At 32.4% G+C, this 24,825-nt stretch overlaps 1 protein-coding gene across 1 annotated transcript; it reads right to left on the bottom strand.

Annotated features, from left to right (window-relative positions):
- Positions 1–940: 940 nt before the first annotated feature.
- On the bottom strand, positions 941–24,280 carry LOC130665261 (cuticlin-4). Its single transcript, XM_057465586.1, has 9 exons — positions 23,659–24,280; positions 20,921–20,955; positions 13,114–13,189; positions 8,990–9,204; positions 3,957–4,124; positions 3,673–3,878; positions 3,432–3,594; positions 3,168–3,353; positions 941–2,266 (listed from the first exon to the last, which is right to left on the bottom strand). The coding sequence occupies exons 1-9, from the start codon at positions 23,681–23,683 to the stop codon at positions 2,063–2,065; spliced, it is 1,278 nt and encodes a 425-aa protein (XP_057321569.1). The 5' UTR covers positions 23,684–24,280; the 3' UTR covers positions 941–2,062.
- Positions 24,281–24,825: the final 545 nt, after the last annotated feature.

Raw genomic sequence — 24,825 nt, 5'->3', positions numbered from 1 at the left:
ACCAGAAGTGCACTGTAAATATACCGTAAAATCACGGTAATGTACCGCAATGCTAGGGTAAATTTACCACAACTTACGGTGATGTCTCGCAATACTACGGTACACTTACCATAATTTACTGTAATGTACCTTCATCCCATGGTAATCTTGCCGTAACTTATGGTAAATATACCGTAAAATTGAGGTAGTGTATCTTAATGCTACGGTAAAGTTACCAGAAGTGCACTGTAAATATACCGTAAAATCACGGTAATGTACCGCAATGCTACGGTAAATTTACCACAACCTACGGTGATGTATCGCAATACTACGGTCAACTTACCATAATTTACTGTAATGTACCTTCATCCCATGGTAAGCTTGCCGTAACTTACGGTAAATATACCGTAAAATTGAGGTAATGTAACTAATGCTACGGTAAACTTACCATAACATTACTGTTAATATGCCATAATTCTACGGTAACTTTACCGTAAAAATAAAATATAGCTACTTCAATAACTAATGATAAAGCTGACATAAACATTGTGTTAGACCGTAAATTTCATTATTTTACGGGTAATTCATAGTTGTATCGTATTTAAAAGTAGATTTACCATAAAGTACACTTACTCCTAGTCGCCCAATTTTATGGTATTTTTTACTACAACTTACGGCTATTCCTGATCGCACGAATAATTAACGTATTTTTAGAGAAGGTATACCGTAAATTTACCGGCCGTACTTATGCTACGGTAATATTTCGATAAATTGTCGAATCCCCGTATAATCGATAATTTACCGAAATTTAACCGTAAAAATGGGTCCGCCAGGGTAGTTTCTTACTGCTAACTAATTTACTATCGGCGTCTACGGTTCGATTCCCGATGTGGGTTTTTTTTAATTAAAAAAAACTAAAAATTTTTTTTTGATGAAAATTCAATAGAAATTTACTAAAACATTTTTTTTTAATTAAATATTTTTATTTAGTCGTTTTATTAATTATTATTTACAAAAATTATTAAGTAACGCAGTCGCAAGTGATAGAGGTCCAGAGTGTCATTAAAAATAACGAATTTTTTTTCTGAATTTTTGAATCCACTTTTTTTTCGTTTTTAGATAGAAATTTTAAAATAAATGTCACTGTGAACCAATGTCACGATTTTGAAAAATAAATTTTTTGAAAAAATTTATTTTTCTTACAATTGTTTGTTTTTTTAATACAATTAACTGCATTGAGTCTTGTAGTACGTAAATTTAAAAAAATACTATATTGCACATTAATAGAGAAAGAGGAGAAAAATGGGTCTCTAAAAATTTTTTTTAGACCCTAAAAAAAATCCAGTGTCAGTGGGAGCAAAATGAGCCGCCTTGAAATTTTTTTCCATCAATGGCGCCCATTTAACTCCGAGGCTCCATTTTTCCCCCCTTTCTTTTACATGAATAAAAGAAACCCAAAAGAGAAAAGATGAGAAAGATCAGTTGAGACAAAAAGAAATATAATTTAAATATTTATTTTTATCTAAGCGATTGTTTCTCAATAATTTCTCTTTCAAAATTCAAACTAACGAAATTTGTTCATTATTTCAGACAAGCTATTAGTTAATTTAAATTTTTATCCATAACTATTTTATAGTTTTAATTTAATACCCATCACCCAAAATCCCTTTCAATGACTTTAGTGCTTAACATTTTTTTTCGTCGTTACCAACATTAACTATTTTATGAAATTCCACTATCGTAAGTACGAGTAACGTTAAAAAATATATTCATTAATTATTAATATTATACTTATTAATTTTGATAATTTTTTTTCCGTTAAAATACTTAAGTAAAAGTAATTATAAGCGTTACTGAAATTCAGTTTGAGATAGTTCGTCTAGTGTAGAGACTAAAATTTCTTCCACAATATTTTTTTATAGTAAAAAAATTATTTTACTATTTATGATTAAACATTTGAGCAAGAAATGTGATATTAACTAAAAAAAAATTAAACCGTTACAATTTCACTAATAAATCAATCAATAGTCAATAAAAAAGTGACGGTAATATTGACGATTGATTACTTAATAAAATCATAACCTTAACTGCTGTGACTATAAGCAGTGTTAGTGTAAGGCCCGCTGTAGATTGACGAGCCTGTTGTGGAAATATTTTTATGCCTTCTTCGAGCAAGTAATACCAAAATGGCTGCCACAACGGCGATCATCAGAATCAATCCAGCGATAGCGATCCCAATCGCGAAGCTTCTTTGCGATATACATATGCTGTCAGCTTCGTCAATCGTCTGAATAAAAGATAATATACATTAATATGTTAATAATACGTTTGAAGTCCTCCCGAGAGTAAGTCGCCGTCGGTTTTTACCCCCACCTTTAGAAAACGAGTCTAATCTAACGGCGTTACGACACTGTAGCGTTACAAAACCGAATATTTACGAAAACTCCCGAAGGCGAGTTACTTTCTGGGAAGACCTTAGTAATTATATTCAAAGTCCCTAAAGGCGGTTTTCTTTTCCTTGATTGGCGATACTAAGGGTCGTACTAAAAAATTTCATGTAGAATTATATGGAAATCCATCGAAATACAAAATTTTGGCGCGCAATTCAAATATCCATTACAATTTAACCCTTAGCGGGCACATGGGGTAACTCCCCTGTTTAAAAAATTCGATAGATTCTTATAGCTGTATGTATAAGGCCCTATACTTAACTATAGCACTTCTCATAGAACTCATTCATTCTTATAAAATCTATGAGAGTCTATTGGATTCTATGAGACTTTCTAAACAGGGTCATTACCTCACGCTGACAACCCTAGTGGTACAAGACATAAGGGTGTTTTAAGACTCCTAACCGATTGTTTCATGTTAGTCTAAGAGTTCTTAAACATTTCTAATGATTTTTATCGTTCAATTCATAGATGGCTCTCTAAAAACTGGTGATATATCTGAGCAGTTATTAGGCTTCAAATGTAATGGAGTCACATCTGAAGACTACTACCGGAAGATGTCGTTACTTGTTAAGGTTTAAAACCTCTCATTCCATTTTTTCTGAGCCTGGGGTAACTAGATACCCCGTGTGGCCACTAGAGGTTAAGTAGGAGATGTAAAGTAGAGATAAGGGGAACGAGAATGGTCCTTGATATAGAGAGCAATTTTATGAAACTTTGTATTAATAATGTACTAACCCTTTCTCGGAAAACATCATCAGTCAGTTCAGATTTACCGCCAAGATCTGAAGCTTCGTTAACGTAAAGTCCACTGTAGACTTCAATTGTTGCAGGGGTGCCACCATCCAAAGCTGCGACCTCTTTGTCATCTAACCCACGGCCTGTAGCTCTTTTTCTTCTGCTTATTTCGTTGCACGACGGTGGCTATAAATTTATTTATTATTTAAAACATACATTCAAAAATGCTAATAATTTTTTCTTTAGTGATTTAAATTCAGTTACCGTATCTGTACATCCACCTTCATGTTTACTGCACAACCTTACATTGCATTGGTAATAAACGCTAGCAGTATAAGGAAATTTGTGGGCTTGAAAGTTAACTTTAGCTTCTGTTTTATCATCGCTGTACGTAAACTGGCCCATTATTTCTCCATCAATGGGACATCTGGTGGAATAACGAATAAATTCAGTAGTTAATTACATACAGGTTATGTCAGAAATTATTAATTAGGCAACTAGATACCCTTCGTCATTAATGAGACGCTGTTCGCCCCAACCTAGACCATCTCGTACAATACAGTCGGATATTTTGAGCCCAAACATCTCTTGTTTGTCGATACTGATCACCAAAGTAAGCGGGTCCCCTATTTTGACGTTTTCTGCGACGTGATGACGGTTCGGATCTCCGCTGAATATTTTCATTGTGCATCCAGGCATTGGAGCCATGGCCTTAAATTAAGTTCAAATTAGCCAGGAAGGGAATGTAAGTTTTGTTTAGTAATTATTATTTTTATTTAGAGTTAATACTTGTAATGGCAGTGATTGAAGCATTGCAACGCGTGTTTGGTCGTTCGTAACAACTTTGTCTCGAGTCTGATAACGGCATCTTACGTGAAAACCTCTTCCTTGATTTGTGACGAGCTTCAAATGCGGTTGGACTACTATTGTATTGAAGTATTCGATTCCACCATCGTCCTGAAATCATAAAACCAAATCATTAAGTAATCACTCTGTAGAAAAATCCATATGGGAATCCAGCCTAGATTCCCATATGGCGTTTTCGGATGGATTCTTATATGGTTTCCTATAGGGATCTAGCATAGATCTCGATCGACATCGATTCTCACATGGGTTCCTATGAGAATCCACACCATGCCAAATCTATATGAAAATCTACTGTGGATTTCTACGATAATTTCCTATGGGAATCTGCACCATATCAAAATGGGAATCCAGGTACCCATAGTTTCCTACGTAGATTTCCCATATGGGAATCCAGATTGTCATGGATTCCTACATCGCGTTTGTTGAATGGATTCCCATATGGTTTCCTATAAGAATCCAGCACAGATCACGATGTAGATTCTCACATTGGTATCTATGGGAATCCACACCATGCCAAATGCATATAGAAATCTAGGGCGTGTTCAAAAATCCACTCTGGAAGAGAAATATTACTGCGTTCAGAAATATCCTCTGGTCAAACCAGAGGAACGATTCGACATTACAAAGGTACTAATCACCTGGATAAGGAGTTTTTCATCTCCAGAGTATATTTGTGAACATGTCCCTAGTGTGGATTTTTACGATAATTTCCTATGGGAATCTGCACCATGTCAAAATGGGAATCCAGGTACCCATAGTTTCCTACGTAGATTTCCCATATGGGAATCCAGATTGTCATGGATTCCTGCATTGCGTTTGTTGAATGGATCCCCATATGGTTTCCTATAAGAATCCAGCACAGATCATGATATAGATTCTCACATGGGTATCTATGGGAATCCACACCATGCCAAATGCATATAGAAATCTAGGGCGTGTTCAGAAATCCACTCTGGAAGAGAAATATTACTGCGTTCAGAAATATCCTCTGGTCAAACCAGAGGAACGATTCGACATTACAAAGGTACTAATCACCTGGATAAGGAGTTTTTCATCTCCAGAGTATATTTGTGAACATGTCCCTAGTGTGGATTTTTACGATAATTTCCTATGGGAATCTGCACCATGTCAAAATGGGAATCCAGGTACCCATAGTTTCCTACGTAGATTTCCCATATGGGAATCCAGATTGTCATGGATTCCTGCATTGCGTTTGTTGAATGGATCCCCATATGGTTTCCTATAAGAATCCAGCACAAATCACGATATAGATTCTCACATGGGTATCTATGGGAATCCACACCATGCCAAATGCATATAGAAATCTAGGGCGTGTTCAGAAATCCACTCTGGAAGAGAAATATTCCCGCGTTCAGAAATATCCTCTGGTCAAACCAGAGGAACGATTCGACATTACAAAGGTACTAATCACCTGGATAAGGAGTTTTTCATCTCCAGAGTATATTTGTGAACATGTCCCTAGTGTGGATTCTTACAAGAATTTCCTATAGGAGTCTGCACCATGTCAAAATGGGAATCCAGGTACCCATAGTTTCCCACGTAGATTTCCCATGGGAATCCAGATGACTATGGTTTTCTACATGGATTCTTATATAAATTCATATACTCCTATATTAATTCCTATGGATTCTAACGTAAACCCATACTTTCCTGTATGGATTCCTATGGGTTTCCATGCAATCCTACATGGATTTTCTTGATAGAGTATTAGTAGCCGCCCAACAGTAACAGGTGTCATAATCCCCGGACTAATTACCCCGTGTATTCGCTATTTTATTTTCATATCTTAGTTACAAATCACCCAAAAAACGATATTTATAACTTTATATGTCTCCCATTTAAAATAAGTTATTACGTCTATATTTTGTCCGGGGATCAAAATGTATAGAACCCGTCCAACTGTAGATTTCATGGAAAAAAAAATCCATAATAATACAATGCAATGAGTAATTTAATAAGCTATTGTTAAATGAATCATCAAAAAATGAACTAGGAAGAGGCGTCTTTAGTCTGGATGTATGTAATTTAGTGGTTATATTAGAGCGTAGATTGCGGGTATCCTTGGCGAGGTCACTTAGAATAGCTCGAAGGAAAGGGTCATTGGCATGAGGATTCATTTTTATTTTTTACTCGCCTTCTTCGTACGCCTCTTAACTTTTTCTTTACGTTCAGCTTCTTAACGATCATCTTACTTTATTTTCTTCATTTATTTTATTTTATTTATTACCTTCTCGGAATCCGTATCTCAACAGCAAACCGTCGGGTTTAAGTACCAGGATCTCTTGTTGCTAGTTGCCCACCGTCCACTTCTAAGACTCAACCAGGTTCGATGCCCGGTCAGTCCAATCCCACCAACGTAATTTATAACCTCAAAATATGACTCAGCACGCTAAGTTCCAACCAAATTAATGGAAGAAACCTTTCTAGGTCTTATTGTTTCCTTGGAAGTTGGAACTCAAGACTGTTTGGTTTGATTCTAATCGGATTTCTAGCTCCTCTGTCATCATAGACTTAGCTTTGGCTATAACTCGATAGTTAGTTTGTTTTAAACGTCAGTCAGAATTATGTGGGAAGAAAAAGGCGTTCGATTTGGCCAATGCGAGATTACAAAAATGGCTTTTGATTATTTTTGAATGATTGCGGGTATAGTTAATAGCATACTCTGGGTCCTTGAAGATTCGAAAGGATGCGGGATGAGTAACTCTGAGTAAATAGATAATTCTTAAGCTATTCTAAGGTTACAATACGTATCTTGATGAGTATCTTATAGAATTATAGTACAGCAAAACTACGTCTATAATTTTCATTACACTGTACTACTCAAGGTCCTTGGCATAAAATATACCGGTTTCTTCTTTGTCTCTCTTCTGCCAACAACAAGGATTTTATTAGATGTTCCGAGGCTCTGCTTCGCGTGCGATAAGGCTTTTGACCTTGAGCAATTTATGCTGCACTGCACGTGGGACCGGTTTTGAAGTGTAAACTTATTTATGCTTATAAATACATCCATAGATTTTTACACTCGAACGATCGTTTAAATTGACGAATCGGCTGTTTCATCATTTCGACCCTAAGTATATTCTACTGATCAGCTTCGGTGTAGCGATCAACCAGAAACTGAGCAAAAACTGTAATTAATGATTACGCTGAAAGATTACGGGTATTAATTAATTTCCTTGAGTGAGCGAGTGCACGTTCGTTTCATTAGAGCTGTAGGTTGGATAAAATAGTTAATTAACGGCTCAGCATTTGTGATTAGAGAGAACAAACAGGTAAGTAGTTAATTAGTATTTCTTGGTCTTGGACTTAACAATTATTTTATTAAAAGTCGGAACATGCTGCAGTATGTAGTGTACAGTAGCTCTAATGCAACCTCATGCAGTTGCTTCGTACGGTCACATAACGGTCCAGTTATGGAGCGGCAAGAGGGAAACGATCTATGTGAGGTTTGCACGTAATGTAAGGACGATAAACGTATAACCAACAATCGTAACATAATGTAACGGAATATGTATAATGTGACCTCGGATTTAACGTTAGTATTTTAGCTTGTCGAAAGGAGTCTTATCGGTCAATAACTATTCCACTGTAAATATTTTGTTACTGACATGGGTGAGTATTTATGGATTAACCGTTAGTGCGAGAAACCTCAAGATAACCGTTTCTTAAATAGTCTCAGAATTATGTAATGACGATAACAAAAAAAATCCATGTACACGGAAAATAAAATTAGGCGCTACAACAGGATTTTGTCCTGTTGCTCCCACAGGAATGCGTCCTGTTGCAGCGCCTAATTTTTAACTTCCCGCTAAGAAAATTGTAAATTTTCAAAAATTCAGGAAGTTATTAGTTTCGGTCCGATTTACGAAAATCGAATTTTTATCAGATGTCGACGTTTTGAGGTCCTAGGAAGCTATTCTGACTAATTTCAAGATGATGTCCGAGTGCATGTATGTATGTATGTACGTACGTACGTATGTAAATACCTGTATCTTTTGAACGGATGAACCGATTTTGAACTGTAAGGTGTCATTCGACGCGGCTTGTCAATATCTTGAAGCTGTAATAAAATTGAGCTTGATCGGTAGGGCTCGTTCAGAGGTATTCCAAAAATAAGATTTTTTCAAAAATGTTTTTTTTGGATAACTTTTAATGAGCTCGATGGATTGATTCCAAAATCGACTGGGCTCTAGAGCTTTATAAGCCGCGTCGAATGCCACCTCAACCATCGAAATCGGTTCATTCGTTCAAGAGAAACCGTTGTCGAAAGAATTAAAAAAAAAAATTTTTTTTATTTTTTTTGAAATATCTCAAAAAGGACTTGATAAATCGAATTCAAAATTTGATCAGCTTTAGAACTTGATGAAACGCGTCGATTGCCACCTTAACCGTCTCAATCGGTCAATTCGTTTGAGAGTTATTGTTGGAGAAAAAATGGTGAAAAACGTTTTTTTTTCAAAACAACAGTATACAAAAGTATTTTCGAGCTCAAAGAGCCCGAAAATGTATTCACAATCATGTTTTCGAAGTTCTTGAGCTCGAAAACAGCGGGAAGTTTTAGGGCTGGCCCGCAGGGTCAACTGATAGACCGATTTTTTTCCGTGTAGGATTGAATATCGGGATTCCCATGTTAGAAATCCATAGAGGACTGGGTATCTGCATTTCTATATCAAAATTTTATATCCATGGTGATTCATTTATGTCTACATAGGAATATAAACTAAGTGCCTGTATGTATCTTGCATGCTTTGGATTCCTATAGAGAGTCATTGTATAAATCCCTATAGGAATCCATACTCGATTCCTGTATGGACTTAGGATCGTATAAAGTCTGATGGGAAACCATATGAAAATCCATCCAAAAACGCCATATGGGAATCAAAGTAGAAGACTAAAATGCATTCCCCGTGGATTTCTGATGGGGTTTTGCTTACCAGTTCAGTGGGCATGGTGTTGCAGGATCTAAGAGGCAATCGATATGTAATCGGTGCTGGCTGGCTCTTGTATTCGTGCAGGCAGGAGCTATTTTTCGACAATCCTCGTGGATAAACGAGCCCGTGAAAATCGGTATTACCCTCAGTTGATATATGGACGATTATTGATTCGCTGGCACACTCGATCCGGACAGTACTTGCTACTGCCGCAGTCGCTATAAAAATAATTAATAATAGCAATTAACAAAACAATGATAAAAAAATAAATCACAAGGTTATCTTCAATAATTACTCAGCAATTTAATAGTAAAATAATTAAACTTCACACATCCAGAATAAACATTCTCACGCTTGTAAATTGGGAAGACATATTATTATTTTTTTTTAGCCATCATACGTAAGAACAAAGAATCATAAAAGATTGTCATTGAGCGATGATGGAACAATGATGTGAAAGTAGTGAACTTGACTTCGAAAGTAAGAATATATATGTGCATTAAAGTATTTATAAAAAAAAAAAATTTGGAAAATCCAAAAGTGCACGCCTCGAAAGCTCATGTTATGTTTTTTTTTAAAAGTTAAATTTCGAATAAAATTGAATATTCCGCTCTTTTCCCATAGAAATTTCCATGGTAAATATACGGTAATAAAAGTAAAAAAAAAAAATAAATAAGGAGAACATTCCTAATGAAAAATGGCGGCAGTGTGTGTTTGTTTACATGTAAGATTGCCGGTTTTAACCGTAATGATTTATTTTTAAAAAAACGAGAAGGCCTACAGTAGTGATTTTCGAAAGGAACCTTCTTTGCTTATTTCTGAAAATTTTGAAAAAAAAATTAAGTAGTTTCGTCAAGTCGTTCTCAAGATATCCGTACCACGCCGTTTTTTTGAACCACAGACTAATGGACGTCCACGATAAATTTTTTTTAATGAACTTTTTTTTATATTAATACATATTAGACAAATTAAAAAAAGTATCAGGATTATTTATTAGTGTTTCAGCTTTATATTGATGTGCTTTTCATAATGTGTAAGAGTAATAGAAAAAAAATATATGCACTTTAATGAGTGGAAATCGTGTGACCTTGACAGGTCGGTTATAAAGCACAACCTCTCCGCTTCGCTTCCGAGGCGTGCAATTATAATATTTTATCTGAGCTATCAAGAAGAAATGCTTTTCAGCAAAAAAAATATGATAACGGTTTAAATATATTTAAGCCATCAACGGCTGGCTGGTTGTTTAAAGTCACCGTTGTATCATAACCTTCAGCCAATTAGCGCTACGCGAAATACCGCAAGGGTATCTAGCCAAGACATTGCGTTCCTGTGGGTTTATCATAACTACCGTCTTCCTGGTAGCCTCTGCATTTAAAATAAATGCTGGTTATAAATATATAGATATATTTTTAATCTAACCAGTCAACGTGACTAGTTTGTTCGTCATCATAGGATACATTCTTGCTGTTGGTTCTCGTGTTATGTGTAAAACAAGTATACTGGAATGGCGTCCGGTTCAGCAAAGATACGGGAACGTGACGCTAACGCCATCGGTCCGAGTTCAATGAACTCTTGCGAAATGTCTATCATTGTATAGCCTAAAATATTTTAACCAAACGTCTTTTCGCTGGTAATTCAAACAAAGGAACTTTGGCTTCAAAGAAATATAAAAAGTAAAAAAAGATGATTTTAAGTGAATGAAAATAGTCAACACGTGCTAGAGATTGAATAATCCGGTGTTATATGCCCGAGCGTATACAACTGTGAGAGTATAAAGTCAATGGTACGTGAGGACGCTAGCTGAATAATAAAACAACTTAAATAACTGATAGTTCCCATAAACAGACCCATCCTCCGGACATACATGAACGTGACCAATAAGACTATTTCCCTGTAATTTTCATTGCGGATTTTATCCCCCGGTTTATGTCTATCCTCAGATGTCCCTTACGACTGGGCTCTATTCCAACTAAACCGTTCTTTGTAATTCCGTTATTCCTGATATCCCTCGGCTGTAGTTCGTGTAGTCTGCAATATAATATGCCTATAACAATTGGCCAATCATCTTCCAATGCTTCAACTCTAACTGTTCTTTGATAATATTGTGAAAAATTATATATGTTTTCCGCGGTATACATTTCCAGTATGAAAAATTAATCATGGCCAATTTTAACGGAAGTATAAGCAATGATTTAAAATTATCGAAATATCGCGATTAGTTTTTCGAGGATACGAGTACTAGGGTGGTCGTTGAAAATTAAATTGTCTCAGGTATCTCATTAGAAGCTTTTTTTAGTAAAAAAATACATAGGGAGTTTGGTTTTTTTTTTAAATAAAAAAAACACGCGCCGCAGGACGATCCATTTTTCGATACGATCGCGGTTTTTTTTAAATATCTTATGAAATATGCAGATTAAAGAAAAAAACCATAGGTACAATTTTTTAGGAAATTCAATTTTCTACAAAAAAGGTCATATTCATTTTTTTTATAAAATGTATATTTATGAAGATATTTTAAAAATACTTTTGTAGATCTCATCCTTCTAATTCTCAATTGCCAAAATCTAAAAAAATATTTTGAAAATATCTTGATAAATACACATTTTATAAGAAAAATGAACATGACCTTTTTTGTAGGAAATTTAATTTTCTACAAAATTGTACTTATGGATTTTTCCGTTAATCTGCATATTTCATGAGATATTTAAAAAAAACCGCGATTGCATCGAAAAATGGATAGTCCTGCGGCCCGTTTTTTTTTTATTTCAAACTCTCGCGTATTTTTTCACTAAAAAGAAGCTTTTTATCTGGCGTCTGAGAAAATTTAATTTTCAGCGACGACCCTAAAGTACACTACAGTGTAACCGACGCCTTTCGGGGGGACATGTGACAGTCGATTGAGACTGAGTGTCGAAGCGTCAAAAAAAATAGCGCGAAATTTCGAAAAATGTAATTACCGTTATTACATTAATTGAAGTAAGAGTTAAATGTATATATATTTGTTGTAAAAGTTTGTAATAACGATAATTTTATTACAGAACTGTGATTATTTCAATTTTAAAAAGTCCTTGAGACTCTGCTACACTTGACTGCTCTCCACTCCCTTTCGCATTAATGCCTTTGTTTTGCACAAAGATTCCTTTTATTTTCACCCTTTTACTTGTTTTAAATTCAAGGTTATGTTTTATGGATCAACTAAAAATTCCATTTTTCAAAAAGACCATATATTTTTATATCACACTTTTGTTTTTCCCTTTTTTTTCAATTCGTTCTTGACAAAATGAAAACAACGGATCCGAACAAACTCAGATACAGAAAAGCGAATGTAAAACAACAAATGCATTGGGAAATAAATAATAGCACTGCGTATAAAAAAATAAATTACGCCACATTTTGAAGGATAAAACAAATCCCAGTAAGCTGTTAGTTAAATTTGCATATAGACATTAAATCCGCTTATCAAAAATGTTTGGTCAAGTCATTGTATTAGAGTTAGAGAGTATAAAGTGAAATCCTCCTTGGCATACTCAAGAGTCTCTCGTATTTTCCTTTAATACTTAAGAGTACAAGAAATGAGTAAACAAAAGCCGTGCCGCAGAACAAAACCAACATAAAAGTACTTCTTTATACTATGTCTCCATCTCAGTCGTTTCTTTGTTTTAGTTTTATTTATATATATATTTTTTTCTACCCAGTATCCATCAGGTTTAAGAAAACTAACGTCCGTTACGGTTACCGAGTACTTTCGCAGTATTTAGACGATAGTGCGATGATACCAACAAGATCATCTTACTTTTACCCTTCTCACTCTCTCCTCTTACTGCATAGACATATGTATATAAATAAATATATATATATGTGCCTATAAACACAACATTTTCTTCATATAATACAATATCCACATAACTTTCTATCTCTATCTTCTCTAGTTTCGCGGAAGAATCTAGGTCGCACGACTACGCTCACCTTCGCAGCTCAGCAATGTCTGACAGAAGGTCATCAAGACAAATTCATTAAAAGATTTAAACCAGTAATAATAAGTGTCGGTAATTAATCATCTTTATATTAACTTCTCATAGCCATTAATCTCAACTTACAAGTGCGGCACTATTACTTTAATTACTTACATGTTGATAAACTCGAGTATCCTGATGGTATTTGAGCTCCTAACACGTTTTTCTCACCGTACATTATTGTTGAAATCTGTAAATAAATAATTATTTCAATCAGTGGCTTGTTAATTATTTGAATAACGTTAAAGTTTGTGTCAGAATATTTTTTATCGAAATTTGACATTTTATTTAAATAACTTGGGTTCAAATCGAATCCGCATACGGAATTAATAGGGAGTTTTTTTACAGCTGAATAATGGGGATTTTATTTGACTGCGATCTGGAGGTTGTTTGTTAAAATTAACTCCCTCTTGAAGTAATTCCACACCGAGGGGATTTACTTTGAACCCTATTCAAAAGTTTCCGTAGAATCTAGTAAAATGGATCAAAAACTGCATAGAAACTCAGATAGTAAAATGACGTCTTGATGAGTTCTGAATGAGTTCCTATTTATGGTTTGGACGTATCATTCAACATCTTAAAGAAGTCTTTAAGAAGTTCTCAAGATATCGAATGAGCCATCTAGCGAAGTCAGTAAGACGTCTTTGAAAGGAGTTCTTTTTTATGACTTTGCTAATAAGACTCCAGTATGAATTTACCATGACGTCTTAGGGAGCTTCTAATTTTGACTTCATAAAGAAGTTAAAAAAAAGAATACATTTAGACGTCACAAAACTGACGTCTTATTTATGGAGTCTTCAAGAACTCTTACCTAAGAGTTTTTAAAAATTACACCTTTAAGAAGTCATTATAAGACCTATATGGAAATCCAAGTATCCTTAGTTTCTTATATGGATTTCCTATATAGGAATCCAAGTATCCATAGTTTCCCATGTGGATTTCCCATATGGAGATCCCGGTATCCATAGTTTCCCCATATGGATTTCCTATGTAGGAATCCAGGTATCCATAGTTTCCCTATATGGATTTCCTATGTAGAAATCCAGGTATCCGTAGTTTCCCCATATGGATTTCCTATATAGGAATCCAAGTATCCATAGTTTCCCATGTGGATTTCCCATATGGAGATCCCGGTATCCATAGTTTCCCCATATGGATTTCCTATATAGGAATCCAAGTATCCATAGTTTCCCATGTGGATTTCTCATACAGGGATCCCAGTATCTATAGTTTTCCATATGAGTTTCCTATGTAGGGATCCCGGTATCCATAGTTTCCCATATGGAGATCCCGGTATCCATAGTTTCCCCATATGGATTTCCTATGTAGGAATCCAGGTATCCATAGTTTCCCTACATAGATTTCCTATGTAGGGATCCCGGTATCCATAGTTTCCCATGTGGATTTCCCATATGGAGATCCCAGTATCCATAGTTTCCCCATATGGATTTCCCATAGAGGAATCCAAGTATTCATAGTTTCTCATGTGGATTTCTTATACAGGGATCCCGGTATCTATAGTTTTCCATATGAATTTCCTATGTAGGGATCCAGGTATCTGTAGATTCCCGTATGGATTTCCTACATGGGAATCTGGGTATCTATAATTTTCCATATGGATTTTCTATAAAGGGATCCTGGTATCTATAGTTTTCCATATGAATTCCCTATATACTTCGCTACATGAATTCCTATATAAATCCGTACTTTTATATGAAGATCCCCAATCCTCATGGACCCTTACAGTTTCCTACATGAATTCCGATGGATTCCCATACAATCCGACACATATTTTTTGGCAGGATCCACATTTACCCCGCAAATTTTTACAGCGCAATCAAGTGAAAGTCTATCAAAAAATTCTAAATTCGATTGCTTAATTTTATTTTAGCATATTATTATTTAACATTTACAAATACGTGATTAGTTGTTCAGTTAGATGATGGAATCCACAAACATGTTTTACAATTCTGATGATGACTACTCACGTCACATTGTGCAGAATACCTGAATCTAAATTCATGTATGCTACATTCATCACAAATGTACTTATATATAAATATATACATCATACATACATGCTCGTGTGTAGGTGAGATTCAAGGACATCCACTAGTTGTGGTTTTAAACCCACACTTAAAAACTATCTCTTTCCTATGTCCTTTTATAAACGCAGCTGTTTTTTTTTTTTTCATATATATCTTATTATTTTTTTTTTCCTTTCATTTATATATTTAAAAGAGTGATGTCAAAAAATGACTTTTCTTAATAAGGACATTCGAAAGCTAATTATAATTAACGATAAATATATGATACACTTATAAAAAAAAATATTTTCACGGTTTGTTTATTTCACGCAATATTTAAAACTCTGTTATGTGGAAAAATATGACTTGTACACGAAAAAAAAAGAAAAGTTGCTGCAACAGGAACGTTCCTGTAGCATGAGTTTATAGCTGCAACGGGAATAACCGGTGGCTGCAGCGTGAAAGTCCTGTAGTATTCACAAGATCAATTCTGGTGCAGCCACAGGACTAGTCTTGTAGCTCCTATACGAAAAAAATATACATCCGGGCAAATCTGCATATATGAGACATATATTTATATATATGTTGCATATATGCATCATATTCCAGATTTGCCCGGATATATCCGGATATATATTTTTTTCATATGGGCTGCGACAGTATTATTCCTGTAGCTGCAACAAGACTGATCTTGTGAATACTACAGGACTTTCCAGTAGCTGCCACAGAACTAGTCTTGTAGCTGCGACAGTATTATTCCTGTAGCTACAACAAGACTGACCTTGTGAATACCACAGGACTTTCCTGTAGCTGCGACAGTATTATTCCTGTAGCTGCAACAAGACTGATCTTGTGAATACTACAGGACTTTCCTGTAGCTGCCACAGAACTAGTCTTGTAGCTGCGACGGTATTATTCCTGTAGCTGCAACAGGGATGGACCTATGGCTGCAACAGGACTGATCTTTTGAATACTAAAGGACTTTCCTGTTGCAGCTACAGGGCCAGTCCTGTAGCTGCCACAGGTCCATTCCTGTAGCTGCAACAATTATTTTTTTTCCGTGTACAGAAATTTTTTGTATGTAACTAAATATTGGAAAAGTATGAAAACTATTTATCTTAATTCTGTGGAAAAATCTATTGAGAATAAAGATAATAATTTAACGTGCGAATTTTGAATAAAATTATTTTAACAATTGAGAGAAAGTAAAAAAGTTCATTTATTGTCGAGATGATCAAATAAGCGAATGAAAGTGAGCGCAGTAATTTTATTTAATTATTGTGAGCAAAAAAAATAAACAATTTATTTGGTGACAAATTAACGCGACGGGGATATATATAAATATGTTTATATTCTTAATATGAAAGTCATGGCGTCATATACTTTTTATAGAAAACAACTTTTTGCTGCGTGTTAGTGTCATGTCACTTGTAATATAAACATATATATGTGTATATATGAGTGTAAAAGTGTACAGTATCAGAGCAACACAAACGCGTCTGAAGAAACGAGTCTGAGCACCTGAAAGATCCGGGCCTGATAATTCATTCTCCCAAAGCTAAATAAAATACAATGCAATTGTGGGTGTGGTCTAGATACTCAGCGTCATATTGTACGTTGTATGTTACATTTACTCTTTTATGGTAACGTTTTTATCAAACTAGATGCATTATTGTTATTATATATAAGTAAACTATAATATTCTTGTTGAAAGTTATTTTTATTTAAAAAATAATCGAGACCGCGCGCGGCAAATGTAAACGCTCTGATGCTAATTTATGGATATAACCGAGCTGAAGAAATTTTATTTTAATTTAAATATTAAAAAACGTATATCGTAGATTAAATCTATGATAAATATGACCTGCATGTTGCTAAATTTAACCAAAAGTGACTTTTACTGAACAGGAAAAAATCAACGGGATCAACCTGAAGTAACTTTTTATTAGATTTCAAAATCTCTTTTAAAATTTAAACTTTCCCGCGTCGAGCTTCGGTCAACAGAAATCTAAAATCTGACAATTAATGAAAAATGATCAGATATGATTACATATGGCAACTAATATATGATCAGATACGAAAAATGGTAATATCTGGTCATATTTAATATCAGATGTGATCATATGTCAAGTAAGATCATACATGTTCTATACAATCATATATGACCGCATATGGCGATTTATATCTGAACAGGTACGAAAAGGGAAAATATCTGACCATATTTGATATCAGATATGATCATATAAGTCAGGTGCGACATACATGTTCATATACAATCACATCTGAATCAGATATCATCATAAATGGCTACTTATCTCTGATCAGGTATGAAAAGGACAAAATCTGATCATGTTAATTATCTGGTGTAATCGTATGTATCAGATACGATCATACATGATCATATACAATCACATATGAGAACAGATATAATCACATATGTTGATTTATATCTGAACAGGTACTAAAAGTGAAAATATCTGACCATATTTGATATCAGATGTAATCGTTTGTGTTCATATACGATCATATATGCTGACTAATATGATCATATATGGCCAATTATAGATACTTAGATATAAACCATGGCTACATCCAACCTTATTAAATGTATTGATATATTTCTTTTTATATTCAAAAAATATAAAATTTTTATATCAAATGAAATATATGGTAGCATATAATTTATATTATATATGGCACCATATATTTTCTTTGTTATATTTAAGCATATATTTTATTCGGTGTATTTATATGTATATGGGTATATATATTCGCATCAAATTAACTAATTTTGAAAATTTTAACTGCAATTTAAAGAGTATATTAAAATTTAGGTCTAATTTAATTGGAGATGGTCATACGAATAAGAAATTTTTTTTTCCATACACAATATAAATATATGCTTTCATATATGATCAGAATATATTTTTCGTAGATGATATAGATATATATATATTTTTCGTATATGATATAAATATATATATTTTTATGTATGATAAAAATATAGTTTTCGTATATGACAAGGATATATATTTTCATATATGATAAAAATATATTTTTGTATATGATTGACATATATATTTTATATATGCTAAATATATACGGACTCGTATATGATGAATATTATATTTTTTAATATAAAAAAAAATATATAAAAAAATATTGTTAAATTAGCCACATATGTTTTCTGATATTTATCATATATTTTGACCATATATGTTATTTTCATACTTAAGTATGAAAATTTATTGTCTGTGCAAGAAAAATTACTATTTGAACTTTAAAAATCGTAACTGATATTTAGAAAAGTGACGACACGTATTATAAAATTTATTATTTGTAATATTAAAAATCCCCATATTAACATCCGGGTTCCGAGTAACAATTTAAAATACTAATTTTTAAAGTTTATTTTTTTCCGTGTACGTTTATTATTTATGTAACATCATTACAATAAAAAAATCAATTCATAATCTTAAAAACAAATGTCAATACCTTCTCACTAATGTTAACTTGATATAAATTACTCGAATTAAAGTCTACTTAAGTTAATTTTCTTCTCTATAATTTTTAAATTATCTAATTTAATAATTATTCAAATAAACTGAGTATCTTTAAATATAAACGACCAGAATAAAACCAAGTAAAATTGTTTATTATCACGGTCATAATGTCTAATGAACGAGTAAACAAGCCTCTATCTAATTACTATAATTTATCACATTATAACTATACAATAATAAAAACCATAAATGTATACTACGAAAAACGGATTCACGCCGCGACACAATTGCGCGTTGAATTGTTATACGAGATAGTGTACTATTTAAATAAATAATAAAATTGTTTATATTACACAATTTTTAAATTACAAGTCTGTGGTGGATTACCTAAGATCGTTAAGCTGCACCGAGTCTATTGGGTTACTCTATTATTTTCTTCAACTAGACAAATGATTGTCAAGGAAACGGTAGTCTATCTTTTTAAAATAACTTTATATAGGGGAGGGTGGGGCAGAGCAGCCCCCCTGAAATTTTGATCAAAAAAAAAATTTTTTTTTTTTTGACTAATTACTATAAATCCGATATGTTTGCGCATTTTTACCCCTACGCATGACATCTGGGGCAAGATAGACAAGCCCAAAATTTTGAAAAAGTGATTTTTTCATATTTTTATTGTCAAATTAAAAAAAAATTAGTATAATTCCACATTTCTAGCCCTACGCATAACACCTGGGGCAAAATGGACCAGCCGAAACTTCCGAAAAAATTATTTTTTCATATTTTTCGGCCGTTTCTCTATGTAAGAGGCAAATTTGGTCACTAAAAATTTGTAAAAATTAAATTTTTTTTTTTAGTTGATAAATTTTTGAAATAAAGTAAAACTATAGAATTGATTTTTTTTTTATTAAATAACAATTAGTAATTAAGGTAATCGAGAGTGAACGATTTATTACACTTTAAAAAATTTTTTTCGAGTAATATAAAACCAAAAATAGTTGTCAAGAGAAAGAAATACATTCTTAATGATGAAAACAATTAAAAAAAAAAAAAAACGAAAAAAAAAATTTTTTTTATCACTTTTTGGAGGGGGGCCGCTCTGCTCCACAAAAAAAAAAATTTTTTTTTTCAGAATTTTGGCAAAATGTCCATAAATTTGTTCGAAATAGGACAAAAGTAAAGTGATCTTATGGTTGAAAGCCACAAAAAATAATAATTGGCTTAGGGGGGCCGCTCTGCCCCACCCTCCCCTATATAAATGTATATGTATATGTATATATAAATCAATCGTAATCTGTTGCCGCTGAATAGACCTCAGGAATTTTTGGGCATTCAGTCTATAAAGGCGTTTGGATCTTTTTAAATAACTATTATGTCAACTCAATTGTGTAATGTAACATTCTTATTCTTTATTCATCGTCGTATGTATTAGTATATATATATATATATATATATATATATATGGACATATATATGTATGTGTGTTTGTGAAAGAAAAAAATACGTGACTAGAATTAAATATCTTTTGTATACCTGACGTTATTTCCATACCATAAAATGTATGAATCATTTGAAAAATAAATTATTTAATTAAAATTTAATTTTTTTTAATTTTAATTAAAAAAAAAAAATGTCATTAAACTTAAATACTACTTTTAGTTGCTGTTATTTAGGGAAAAAATGATCGGGAAGAAAGTAAAATGGCAGAAAAAAAAATTAGGGCGAAATGGATACGGAAAAAATTTTTTTTTTATAGTAAATTATTTTAAATAATTTTTGAGGCTCTTTTATGAAAAAATTTGATGGCCGAAGTGATCGAGTGTTCATATTGCTGTAGTTAAAAAAATTAGGGGCGTATTTTCCCGTGTAAAAAAAATTCGTTCCAAAAAGATTCCAAAAAAGTTCCGCATGCGGAACTTCTAAAAATGAGACAGATTAGAACTTCGGATGGAACTTTTTTGGAAGGTTAGTAATTTTGATGGTAAAAAAAAAGTTTTTATGAGCAAATTTTGAGTCAAGAAAGGACGTTCGAGGAACTTTTTTGGAATTTTTTATGGACGCTTTTTTTTGGTCTATAAAAAATTCAAAAGCCGTGATTTTTTAACTGAAACTTTTTTGGAATGTCTATATAAAGTTCCAAAAATGTTCTTTTTGACTCTAAATTTGCTCATAAAAATTTTTTTTTACCATCAAATTACTAACTTTCCCAAAAAGTTCTATTCGAAGTTCTAATCTGTCTCATGTTTAGAAGTTCCGCATGCGGAACTTGTTTGGAATCTTTTTAGAACAAATTTTTTTTACATGGGTTGGTTCGAGTAATTTTATTTCGCTAAAAATTTTTGGGCCCGTGTTGCCCCACCCTTCTTATGTATATTGAAAGTTGAGAATACTTACAAATATGTAAAAAAATATGTAACTCCACTGGTTCGCTGAAATATAAGAGAAAGTAATAGTTAATAATTAAATCGATACTATTAATAATTAATAATAATAAATTATCTTAATAAAAATAAAAATATAAAACCGAAAAATTTATATATTTATTAAACATTTAAATTATCAACAATTTTCTATGCTAATTTACACAATAAATTTTTGATTAAAAAATTACACCCACACACACACACATATATATATATATATATATATATATACCGTCCAATTTTCCTATTTTGAACTCATATATTTATATAAATTTATTTATTTAAAATTGTCCAGTAATGATAATAAAATGAAACTGTTACTCAATTAAATTTTTCAAAAAAATCTTGTTCCCGCGCGAGTCAGTTCGATTCCACCCCTCGGTCTTTTCTAAAAATTTTATTTTATTTTTACTGAAATTTATTCTTTAAATTATTTTTCATTTCTCCAATTTTCAAAATTACTTTTTTAAATTTTAATCTACATAAATATATGTATATATATATTATATATATAATAACAAACTATAAGACAAGTCAGGAGAAAGTTAATACACACACGCGAGAGCAAACTTTTGCGTTCACTTTTTACCACAGTATTCTTAAATATATATATAATATAAAATTATACATATATATGACTAAGTGTAGAAATGAATAATAATTAAATAATCTAACTAATCCCACAGCATGATGATATTTAAATATCAAAACTCATCAAAACTAACAATTTTAAAAAAAGTTTTCCCAACTAAATCGAGACCGTAAAATTTCTTAAAAAAAAAAAAAAAAAAAAAAAACTCAACTCATCAAAACCTCAGTAGCATCTACACGCTTCGGACCACGATAATTATTATATAACGTACCGTAATATTTTTTTAAAACTCATATATATCATTACCATGGCTACAACTCACAGGTAATTTCAACGCGGTCATGCGATAAAAAAACTATCGTACAAAAAAAATTACCGTTCATTACTTGGATCCATATCGTCTTAAAAAACGTCAATTAAAAAAAAAACTAAATAATTAAAAATATTTTTTTTCTTCTACTGAACAAAAAAAAAAACTTCAAAATTTTGGTAATGACAAGTTTATAAAATAAATTTATATAAACCAGAGCCTTGGTATGAACATATTTGGCTATGTATCACGGTATTACGTGTAATGTAACCGAGTGCGTTATTGAGAATTAAAGAGAGAGTGATACAAGTCTTAAGAAGGCAAGAAGACGTTCCAAGGCAAATCAGACGAGGTGTAGATATTTTTTTTTTTTTTTCAACTCGACAAAATGGGATAAGCCTTGGGCTTATTTATTTTTTTATTACATAATAAATAAATAATCGAACTACTGGACTAAATTAACATATATGTATATGTATATATATTATGGTGTTACATTGTTTTGAAAATTTATATGCAGAAGTCACGAATTCACCCACATATATTTGCATTAGATATGACCATGGACTACGCCCATTTTATTTTATGGTAATGTTTATTTATTCTTTTGTAAATATATATATAAATATATACACTGTAAAAAATTTTTGGTGTAAAATTGGTCCTAAAGAACTTTACACGGTGTGCACAGTGCGAATTAATGGTGTAAAATATTAAGCGGTGTATTTGTAACATGGTATGGGTGTTTTCTTTGACACCATTTGGTGTTATTGCATTAAAAAATGTTGGGTGTGAAACTGGTCCTAGTTGACTTTACACGGTGTGCATGGTGTGAAATTTACTTGGTGTGAAATATTAAGTGGTAAATCTTTAACGTGGTATGAATGTTTTCTTTGACACCGTTTGGTGTTACTGCATTAAAAAATGTTTGGTGTGAAAATGGTCCTGAAGAATTTTACATGGTGTGCATAGTGTGAAATTTACTTGGAGTGAATTATGAAGCAGTAAATTTTTAACGTGTTATTAGTGTTTTCTTTGACACCGTTTGGTGTCATTACACTAAAAAAATTTTGGTGTGAAAATGATCCCGGATGACTTTACAAGGTGTGCTTGGTATGAAATTTTCTTGGTGTGAAACATCAAGCAGTGGATTTTCAACACAGAGTGTGTGTTTTTTACACCATTTGGTGTTATTACACTAAAAACATTTCAGTGTGAAAATGGTCCCGAATGACTTTACACGGTGTGCCTGGTGTGAAACATCAAGCAGTTGATTTTTAACACAGAATGCGTGTTTTTTACACCATTTGGTGTTATTACACTAAAAACATTTCAGTGTGAAAATGGTCCCGAATGACTTTACACGGTGTGCCTGGTGTGAAATATCAAGCGGTGTATTTTTAACACGATACGGGTGTTTCCTCTGACACTATTTGGTGTTAGCAAGCTAAAAAATTTTTGGTGTAAAAATGGTCTGTAGTTAAAAATTATCAAATAATATATAGATTGCAGCACTAGTATATCATTACTATATACATTATTGATGTAGATTATTTTACAATAAAAATTTAGTAATTAGTGTCAAAGTAATCCCGAGTTTTAAACAAAGAACTTAAATATTTACACCATCGGTGGTGTAAACGTTACAATTCACACGATCCAAAATTTAACACCATGCGTCCAGTAATTTCTACATTAAATCATTCACACCACAACTCGGACTCAAAAGTTTTTACAGTATATATATATAGACGTACATACAATTGTAAAAAAAAAAGTTGTAATTAATAAAAAAAAAAATTCTTACCCATTTTAAAATTTAATTTATCCATTATTTAAAAAATTGTTAAAATATTTATTCAAATAATTTTTAAGTCAGAGACTTTAATGATCTTAAGAATAACTAGCGGGTAGATACCAAAATGGCGGCGAGTTTAAAATAACAATTTTAAAAAAATGTATTTAAATTAAAAAAAAAAATTGACTAACACAAAAACGTTTAAATAATAAATAAACCCTAAATAAATCACATCACAATTTAACACTGGGGCTTAAAATTTCCTTGTAAATGAAAAAAAAAAAATATTAAATAATTTTAAAAATATTTTTTTTAAATTTCGACATCTTCGTCGTCGTCAAAGTTACTTTTTTGCAAACCATTCATGGCAACTGGTATTCCTTTTTTTATTTATTTATTTAGCCAGCAGTATATTTCAAATTCATGTTTTTAATCGTAAACACCACAGAGATAAAAAATTATTTAAATCATAATTTTTTAAAAATGCAAAATAAAACACTTGTTAGTTTTTGAAAGTGACACTTAAGTTAATAGTTTTTTTTTTTTTTTTTTATAAATTAATAAACTAGTTACTAAGATAAATCTAACCGGCGTCCGTTACGCCCGACGCAAGACTCGAGACTACTAACAATCAAACAAGTACTTCATAGTCCCCCCTTTTACCTGTCTACGTCCACATTTTACCTGTAACGTATACATTCACATATAACCGGTTGCGGTTTGAGTCTCTGTCTCTCTCATACAAACTAAAACCCCGGGAATTATTTTTTATTCTTACCTGTAATGGTGTGCGGGCAAGGTTTTGGTGTGGGGAGATCGCGAAGAATAGAAAAAAATAATAAAGTTTACATACCTGTAGGAGGGAGATGACGTGAGTGCAGATGGACGGAAGGAAAGAGAGAGTACAATAAATTTCCGTTGTTTATTTTTCTGTCTAGACTTTTAGTAAAAAAAAACAAAAATTTTTTTTAAGTTTCTACGATCGCGTCATAGATCGAAATTACGTCACTGGTTTTTTAAAATTTATTTTGGGCAGGAATCGTCGAAAACGGAAGATAATTTGGTACACGTTTTGCAAAGATGATATTTTATTAAGTTGTAAAGAAATAAAAATTGGATTTTTATTTTTGGAATGATTGGAAGAATTATTTTTTTTTGACAGATGAAATTTTGGAA

The sequence above is a fragment of the Microplitis mediator genome, chromosome 3 (assembly GCF_029852145.1).
Source record: "Microplitis mediator isolate UGA2020A chromosome 3, iyMicMedi2.1, whole genome shotgun sequence".
In the NCBI taxonomy this organism is placed as follows: domain Eukaryota; kingdom Metazoa; phylum Arthropoda; class Insecta; order Hymenoptera; family Braconidae; genus Microplitis; species Microplitis mediator.
This window is presented reverse-complemented; position numbering and strand designations above follow the sequence as displayed.